General features: G+C 33.1%; 1 protein-coding gene across 1 annotated transcript in view; it reads left to right on the top strand.

Moving 5' to 3' along the window:
• The first annotated feature begins 733 nt into the window (after positions 1 to 733).
• The window catches only part of LOC123534680 (sodium-dependent serotonin transporter-like), a 57228-nt gene continuing 47691 nt past the window's right edge, over positions 734 to 10270 (top strand). The window contains exon 1 of the mRNA XM_053519076.1: positions 734 to 1530. Within this exon, the coding sequence (XP_053375051.1) occupies positions 1344 to 1530 (187 nt within the window). The 5' untranslated portion in view covers positions 734 to 1343. The remainder of the gene's footprint in view (positions 1531 to 10270) is intronic.

Genomic DNA, 10270 nt, shown 5'->3' with positions numbered 1-10270 from the left:
GCTAACCATTAAAAGGATCGTCTAGGACTGGCCAGCCCGATGTCAGTGTAATGTGACTTTGTCGGGTACCATGTCTGATGACTACACGCGTGATATTCTGGCGAGGCAGCTTTACACTCACAAGTAGACACCGTTGTAACAAGACGGAATAATTATTGAAAAAGACGCCAAAGCCGACCATACACATAGAATTTCATAAAGCTTTCTACTTCACCTTAAATAGCTGACATGCTAACACTGCTCGAGTTAACATTAATTAGTATATATCGAACGACTTTTGATAAAATCGCCGTATCTCAATTATGCCAGGTCAAATAGGGACAAGATATTCTGCGAGGCAATTTATTTATAAATGTCTTCAAAAATCGGATTTAAGACTTGTAAGTTGTTCAGATAAAAGTCAATTAACGAAGAAAGAGAGGTGAAAGAAAATATAATAATTTTGTGATTTATTTCAGATTCTAGAGAATTGTTTTGATATTCATCATAAAGTCCATAATGAACAGGCAGTTTCATTTACAAAACATCTGAAATTATTGATGTTGCAATTCAATCAGAGTATCAATGACCTACCTGCTAAAATGTTTTAGCTAAAGGAAAGGTGCTAACGAAACAATATGTACTTCAGTATCTTTCCAATAGGGAACGTTACACAGTAGCTTGGCGTCCATTATTGACCAGGGAAACTTACAATACAAATGCTGGTTACATCAGAAGGAGCGCGTGTGTTTGTCTTACCGTTTGAACCATCTAGGGACACTGATATCGTAAACGCGGACGTACGACAAGAAAATGTATTGCCATTTTATTGGCAACAAAGTTGACGAAAAAGCACGACACGAATATAGGAATATTAAATAACATGTGCTTTAAATACGAATTTTGAAAACACGTGTTAAAATTTTGATTCACATGAAATACATGAAAAGGATACAGTTGTAACAAATTTTAATTTTTTTCTTAGAAAAGTGTTATACGTGTATTATGCAATAAACAACACAATTAAATGCAAATTTGCTTCGCAGACTTTACGTCTAAAGCATTTTATAATGTAGATTTAATATGTAAATTAGCGACGACGTATTTTAAGTGAATTATTATGCATTGTTTCTACATAGAAACTAAATAAGTAGAGACATCCGGATGGGACTAAAATATTCATAATTCTGAAGATTTTTACTTTTAAAAAAGATGTTTGAAGATAAATTAGATTTTTCAAATTTATGACTAAGTATTGTATGACAGCATTTTTGCGCGCGGAAATTGAAGAAAATATCAGGAATACTCGAGATTAATTTAGGCAGTGCTTGACAACAAAGACTTATTGTGTAGAGGTATTAAGTATGGCACCCGGATCAGTTACCACGCCGGTTTTGGACGAGAAATCACAAGTGATAGAAAAGCCTAAAGAAGAACATGAGCGTGAGACTTGGGATACAAAAATAGAATTTCTCTTGTCGGTTGTCGGATTTGCTGTCGATCTTGGCAATGTTTGGCGGTTCCCATACATCTGCTATAGGAATGGAGGAGGTGAGATATTACCAATTTTGCTAAATGCTTAATATGCATTTTAAATAATTCAAAGGGTGTTTACATACTTCTATGACTGCAAAATGGGCATTAGTGCTACAGAATAAAGAAATAACTAATAGTTTTGCTTTCACACATAGAAACAGTTGCTTTTATATATTTTAAAAAGGATTTATATGTACATAATTTAAAAAGAGAATTACACATATACACGCACGAAATTTTGACCTGGCTTTCCTACTTTAAAAACAAAAATGGTAGAAGAAATTATATTATCAAACAAACCTTAGACTTGTTTTTTGTCGTTAAGGGTTCTAGCCCATGCACATTTTTAATTTAAATACATATCGAAACTTTCTGCATCAGATATGTTGTCATTCAATTTAACGAATATTAAGAAAGTCATTTTTAGATGCAATAGAGCATTACTTTTAAAAGTGAATTCATAACTCGAGCTTCACACAAAGTACAAAAGTGTGAAAAGTAATTAGCTCTTTTTTAAGTTCACATGTAAAAGTCATTTTTATTCTCGTGTTCGAAAAAAAAAACATAACGCAAAAGGTTGTTAATGTATCTGTTTGAACTAGAGTGAGACAGGATCGTCCTTCGTGACTTTACATGTTGAAAGCAATGGTTTTAAATCTTAGAGATCAGTGTAGTTTGCCCGTAAAATAAATCTGCAGTTTCCGTGTGTGCACGTGTTCTTGTGTGCTATTTCGGCATACTCCGGTCTTTTATGTAGCTTAGAGGAAGCTGGCGTTCAACAAAAGACGAGAAAGCCGAAAACAGATACGGACGATAGGTAGTCGATCGAAACTTGCAAAAACATGTCCCGTCAATGAGATAAAGTGTCTTGTCACACTAAATTTGTTTGATATATAGTTATAAGTTCCGTTCAGATTTCAGGTTTTTTTTAGACTTGCCTACTGAAATATCTTACATTAGTCCTCTTCATATTATACCATTAGAATATGAGATATCAACCTCTTTATTATCAAAGGGAAAAGCACATATAATATCAAGATTTAGCAGGTATGTTCATGGTAAGTTTGTGAATATCCAACTATTTGTAGATAAGAAACTGTCTACGAAAATTTAAAGATTTTCATCTCAGTTTGATATATGTCATTGTTTCCAGTGTATCATCGATGTTTGTGAGTTTCTTGAAAAAAGACGGCGTGTTCTAAAATTCGAGCGTTTTATCTACGTCAGCTCCGTGGGATGTAGCAGGCGTACCATTAGCAAATATATTTAAATTAAATAAAAGATGGGGATGGGGTAAAAACGGGGAAGAGAGAAGGGGTAACTGAAAGGAATGCATAAGATGGAGCATGAAAGAGGGGGTTAAAGGGAAGTAACACCAACATTCAAAACAATGTACAAATGTACATAACATATAAAACGGACAAAAGTCAAGTTAGAACAAGACAGTAGAGAGTTTGAGATTTCGACCTTCGCCTTTCCCTTCAACGTCTCTTGCGAAGTTAACGTATGAAGTTGAAGTTCGATAAAAATTCCTTGAGATTTCAATCTTTAGAATGGACCTTACTTTATTTAATCCGCCTATTCAATTTATCCGTAATTGTGATCGTTTTTTAGTGCATTTTGATATAAATTGTCCAAAAAGGGCGGGGATTTTACAAGAGGTTTTAAAAATGAAAATTAAATAAAAACATTTCTATTAATATAATTACCGCATGGATATTAGTGCGATTACGATAAAAAAGTGAAACAATGTGAACAATGTAAAAACACGTTGGTGTTGCTCCAAACATTTAGATTTTATGTAAAATGATGACAGTATACAATTAATATTTTTCAAACAAAAACATGCAACACCAACTATTACAAATGCATTTCTCGAAATACTTTGAAATTAAGTTAAATATATGCGATAAAGCAAACACAAAAGTTTAAAATTACTTAAAAGACGCGTTTTACTTGTAAACACTCATAAACAATGTACCTGATGAAAATCTAACCTATGTTGATAACATACATATGTTATGGATACATTTAATAAGCGAATTAAAACAAATGTAAGATAGTCTCGTGATATTATACGTCTTGGCATCATGACGCTCTAAATGACTGTATAATGCCTGTATAATGCCAAACTCCCTGACAGCACAATATAATCTGGCTATGTCACCATGTGTCTAGCGAAACAATCAAGAAATGTTAGGCGGAAACGGAAATTGCCGCACAAAATAACATGTGGGCATATACATGTATTTGTTTGAATATACTATTTTTATAAGTAAAGCATGTGCAGATCCAGGAATTTCGGTTAGGGGGACACCAACTTTAAACAGGGGGTCACCCATTTCAGGGAGGAGGGGGGTCACACCGAGTTTCAAGACCGATTTTCTTTGTAAAATGTAAGAATCAAAGGGGGATTAACCCACAATGGCCCTCTGCCAGGCTCTGGGTCCGTGCATGTAAAGAATGGAGTTATCCCATACGTCTGACACAGGAAACTTCTCGCATCATGATCTTATAGATTTGAAATTGTCTGATACCTCAAAAGAATTTTCCGTCTTACTAGTACCGTTTTATGTTTATACTTAAACGCAACGGTCGTATAAAGTGTCAGACAAAAACGGATTGTTTTTATCTGGTAGTGAAAATAAATGTTCCACCAAATGATAATCGCGCGTTATTATTTATTTTTCAAGTAAAATGTCTGTCATGCCATGTACCTCTATCCAGATTTCAGTCTTTGATGCCGAGTATGTGGACATAGTAGTTAAAAAAAAGACTGAAGTTTCGACTTTCGTGATATCACATCTTCGGACGTTCAAAACTTCACTTCATACGACTAAAAGGCCAATCTAGTATAATCGATACCGCCTGGGGACAAAAATATGCCGTAGAAGTTAAAGTTTGAACAAAATCTCAATACTTCTCAAAATCAGTTGATAACTTCATACTTTCGGGTTCAATTCAATGTATTTATTAAAATTATTAGCAATACAAAACTGCATTATTCTTATACTTATTGATAGTGTTCCGCATCAAATTTAGTCTAATTATACATATGGATAATCGAATAACATAATAAGCAGTAATCCTGAAACAAAGCTTTTTATTTCACATAGTAATAAAGAGATGTCTTAGGCTTACTTGATATAACATGGAAAACTTTAGTAGCAACGTCTGATATAAATAAAATACACGCATATCGGTGGCGTTTTACCCAAAATATATATGAAAGACGTTGAAGGGGAAGGCGAAGGTTGAAATCTCAAACTCTCTATTGTAAAAGGATAAACAACGTCCCTCGCTTTGAAACAGTTTTCGCCATGCACATTGCTAGCCAATACAACACCATCTTCAAAGTAAGGGGCAATATACTAAACATATCGAGCAGTCATAATTATAAAGGTATTACATAATTCATGAAGTGGTATTTTTTATTTTATTTTAGTTCAGTCTCATTCATCTACAAAGTATACAAAATAAAAAAGAAGCATGAGCATGAAAGATATAATATACATGACCATTCATTAATACTTGTGCATTTTTATTTTTTTTGCACATCAAATTGCAAAAAAAAATCTAATCATTTTTACAGTTTAAAAACTATAAAAGGAGTGGAAAATAGTAATAATAAAATAATTAAAAAGCTACAAAACTGATTTACCTTTGTCAATTTCTGTAAATTACCATGTCTATTTAGTTTATCAAACTCTAAAATGAGATATATTGAGGCTAAAACAGTGTAAAAATGCCAACCATTTAAATAGATCAACGGCCATTTAATAAGCAAAGGTAAATTTATATATACATACACACATGTATATATACATATGTAATACAAATACATACACATATACATGTATATATGCACAAACATACACACCTATACATGCATATATATGCATTAAAATATACGCAATACTATACAGAGTATTTGATACATTATTTACATTGTACAATACCAGTGTTGTATTATAATGAAACATCTCAGCACTAACCTATTTTATGTTGTCTTATTTCAAGTATTAAATTCTGGTAAGTTTTAACATTAGTATGTTGATATTTATAAAAAAATAATTAAGTATAATAATGTTAAAATAGCCTAAATTGATCCAATCATACGAGAAGTGACTCAGTCCTATACTCATATCAACATTTATCCTAAAAGTGTGCTGACATACCCTAGGAATGTGCTAAGATATTTGACCAAACAGCCCTGATATGTCTGGATATCTATAATTGGTGAATGCTGTCAAATGTAAATAACGTGCAATTTAATTTTTAAATTGCTAAGAAAAAAGAAATAAATGAAAAAGCGATAACATATTTTATCATAATAATGGGATGTACAATCAAATGAAATACATGAGTTTGAGACACAACATTTATATAATACTAAAGAAAATTGTTTTAAACTACACAGCAGTCATAAAAAGTTTACATAAAATTTAATTTATGCCTGGATTTGCATTCTGGAAATCTACAATTTTTACTAGCTTTTTATATTTATTGATACCAGTTTTCTTACTTTAAACATAATTTCATTTTTAAAATAGTGGAAGAATGGATCTAAAACACACGTATTGTACTTTATGGTATAAAGGGGAAGTAATTACATGTACCAACAAAAAAAGAGAAACATTTAATTTAGTTTAGCCTGTTACCTTGACCTTTTAAAGAGGGGTCTACGTATACCACAAGACATGTTGTCTCGTACTGTGTAATGGTGAATATTTATAAGTTATTTGCTTTAAACAGTTACAGATAAGACAAAAAAAAAATGCTAAAATGTTTTTATCTCCAAGTGTGACCTTGACCTATAGCTAGAGGTTTGGATCTTAAATGCAACATATTTTTTTATGGTAAATGTTTGTGCCAAATTACTTGACTGACAATCCATGCAAAGTGAAGTGACCAGACAAAAATGACCTATTATCTTTGACCTATAATTGTGACCTTGATCTTTGAGGTAGAGGCATATGTCTTGCATACAACAAATCACTCTGGGAATCATTTATGCCATGAGATTTTGAAATCCCATGATGAATGATAGAGTTATGGGCCTGACATGAAACAGACCCTTTACTTTGGATTTCAAAGAGTGAGCTTGGGGTCTGGATTTTACGCATGACACATCACTACATTAGGGGCAACATATACTTCAAATTTCAAAATCCTTAGATGGATGGCAGAGTTATGGACCGAACATGAAGTGTGACGGACGGACTGACAGACGGAAGGACACAGCCCATTTCTATGTCCGCCTTTTTTTCCTTCGAAAAGGCGGGGAACAAATATGAACACAGCCTTGGAACGATCCGTAACCTATGTAAAGAGAACTTATGGTTTAAGCGCGTCTGGGGTATGCCAGCCACACACTTAACGTATTTTCAAGTAGTTAGACAAGATGGTTTATATAAAATAATTCCCCGTTGAAAGCTCCAATATCAGCCTGTATAAAGTAATACGTAACAATTCTAACCCTTACCCTGCTAAATTTCTATAATGAACTTGTCCATCTTTCAATTTGGACAGTACCATTAACTTTTACAAGGGGTTCTAACCAAAAAGATACTGACTGAATTGCGAACAGTGTAGACGAATGTGCAGGCTGATCATGATCTACACTGGTCGCAAAGGCAGAATAAATCGTGTCCAGCATGATAACGATAAGTTGTTAAATCAAAGGAATCAGTAGACCAATATACTCAATAACCTGTCTAAAGTCAGAGCACACAGATCACAACTTTTAAGGGCACGACTAGAAAAATTGTAAGACTGGAATCCACTTCTTCCATCCGTTTTTGTAGGATTTAGAAAAAAAAGCATCCTGGAATCTCACACTTGAGTAGTGGTCATCAAACATGCGCGGTGCTTGACGATCTTTGCATTTTATTTCCTTTTAATAAATGTTCTAACGTATGTTATAAATATTTGATCGCGTAAGCATTGTGTTTAAATTTCCATAATTTATAACTACATCTCCATACCAGGCGGAGTGTGTAAGACCAAGTTTAAGAAGTGTGTTAGAGTTTGTGTTATAATTCTTTCGTACGATATGTGGTAAAATTCAGTGAAAGCCTCCCGTAATATTAAACTTGTTTTTTGAGTCGGCTAAACGATGAAATCGTTTTGACGAGTCCTTGCTATCCAGCGATTCTCTAAGTCTAAATGGACCATATAACACAGTGAAGGGATGTAGTTCCATTAGATTTCTCAAACTTCAAACAGTTCACTGCATGAATGAAGTTAAGTTGTGTGAATTCCCTTTGCTATGACCAATATACGATGTAATCTGTCATATTTATGACTTGTAATTGTGCAATACTCGAATGTAACTCATTAAGCATAAATGTGCATTTTATGAATTGCGCAGGCTTACAAAGCTTGCGTAACATCCAGCGAAAGACAAAAAATAGTTCCACAGGGCTCCAGATAAGATGCGTATTAGCGTAAATTACGTATAGAAATAATGCAAATACGCATGTCTAATAATTTCTAAGCGTATAAAAACGTATATAAAATTACAGAAATGCACACAATGCTTTTTTAAAAACAAAATCTGAATCGTCTGGATGCGTTAGGTAACATAGCCGATCCCGATCAGCCTTAATTCTCACACATTGAACGTATACACGCATCGTATGATTTCTATAAACTTTGCGTGGGTTTCTACACAACACACACACATGAATTTTGCAGTCAGTAAACGGATAAATTATCGGAAGAAAAAGCTCTTACTGGTTTGTTTAGTTACTACAGATATTAAAAATGATTTTAATTCTTATTTTTCGAGAAATAAACAAATCGGCGAAACATTAAATTGTATTTTCTTGTAGTTTTTGAAATCGAAAGTAGATCGTCTATGTTTGGCTGGTTTCACGAAACGAAACAACTTTTTATGAAAAGATTTAAATAAGAGGTAATTTAAGTAAATTAACCGTAAACTTCAATGTCAGATACTGCCAATTGCTGCTAAATGTCTTCGTATCATCACAATTTGTAAAATATATTGTTGAAAATAGAAAAAAGTGTAATCGTATCCGGATATAATATTTTGGGTAAATATCGAGCTGTGTTATGAAACTTTAACATTCATGTAACATACATGATAGATATTATTGTAACAGAAATGATTCTAGAATTTATTTTTATTACACCTACATATAATCTATGTCAGACTGGTATTCTAGTCCTGAGGCATGATCTGAAAGTAAAAAGGTGAAGTGACAGTCATACTTTGGATATTGTAATACTAGAAAGAATCTAGATCGTAACCTTTCTGGAATTTTGACTGGTTTGGATAATTTGCTAATGATTCAGGTTCGCAAAAAAATGAAACCGTCACCCATTCTGCTTTTCATGATGACACATGGCTTGATTTTTGCAGTCAGTAAGCGAATAAATTATCCCGAGAAAGAGCTCTTACTGATTTGTTTAATTACTACTGATTTTAAAAATGATTTTATTTCTTATTTTTCAAGAAATAAACAAATCGGCGAAACATTAAATTGTATTTTCTTGTAGTTTTTGAAATCGAAAGTAGATCGTCTATGTTAGAGTGCTTTGACGAAACAAAACAATTTTTTTATGAAATGATTAAAATAACTTCACCGTAAACTTCAATGTCAGATACTGCCAATTGCTGCTAAACTGTCTTCATATCATCACAATTTGTAAAACATATTGTTGAAACTGGAGATTTTGGCGGTATAAAAGAAAGTGTAATCATATCCGGATATAATATTTTGGGTAAATATCGAGCTGTGTTATGAAATTTAAACATTAAAGTAACAGACATGATAGATATTATTGTAACAGAAATGATTCTAGACTTTATTTTTATAATACATACATAGAATCAATATCAGACTTATATTCTAGTACTGAGGCATGACCTGAAAGTAAAAATATGAAGTGACAGTCATTCATACTTTGAATATTGTAATACTAAAAAGAATCTAGAGGTAATATTTAGAAATTGAAACATAAAATTTTCAGTTAGAAATCGCACCAAAGGCTGTATCAAGGGTCTACATTTTCAAAATTTCCTTGTGGTGATACCCCAAACCCTAATTGCAGGAGGGGGTATCCTCCCACACCCTCCCCCCATATTGCCACTTTACAGTTTGATACATTTGCCCTTTTACCACCTGCCACAATGCCCATTTCAAAATCTGACTGCAGTTCAAAGCGGAAGGAACACCCCTCCCCAAACCCACCCTGCTACCGACCACGTAAAAATGGCTCAAACATTTTTTCAGCCCAGTCTGGGCCTGTCTGTCTACATGAATCAAAACGGATAATTGAAAGTACATAGACTTGGGGACTACTGACATGGTTTTGAAGGGTGTTAACAGGTCTGAAATAGAATAAATGATGGTTTTAACTAAAAAAGAACTGCATTTATTAATATTGGTTATCTTTTCCGAAATTGGTAGCTAGTCCGAGTAACTTCTCTTAGTTTCGAATGCGCAATTTTCCTGTCAGTGTAAACATTCATGACACTATATATTGACACTCAGCAACATTTACATATTTTTAAACGCAAAAGTAAGTATACTTTAAATTCACATCCCTTATAATATGATTGAACAATACCTAGCGTGTGACACGATTATTGCCAGGCCCCTTATCTGTAAAATATCTGAACAGTTTTTTCGTCCATCCGTTACAAATTGTATGTGGCAATCCGCGCTATAAAATTTCAATATATAAATTTTCATATTCAAATTTTATCATGTGCGAATATATACCA

Source organism: Mercenaria mercenaria, chromosome 12 (genome assembly GCF_021730395.1).
Source record: "Mercenaria mercenaria strain notata chromosome 12, MADL_Memer_1, whole genome shotgun sequence".
In the NCBI taxonomy this organism is placed as follows: Eukaryota; Metazoa; Mollusca; class Bivalvia; order Venerida; family Veneridae; genus Mercenaria; species Mercenaria mercenaria.
The sequence above is the reverse complement of the archived record's forward strand: the minus strand, read 5'-3'. Positions and strand labels throughout refer to the sequence as shown.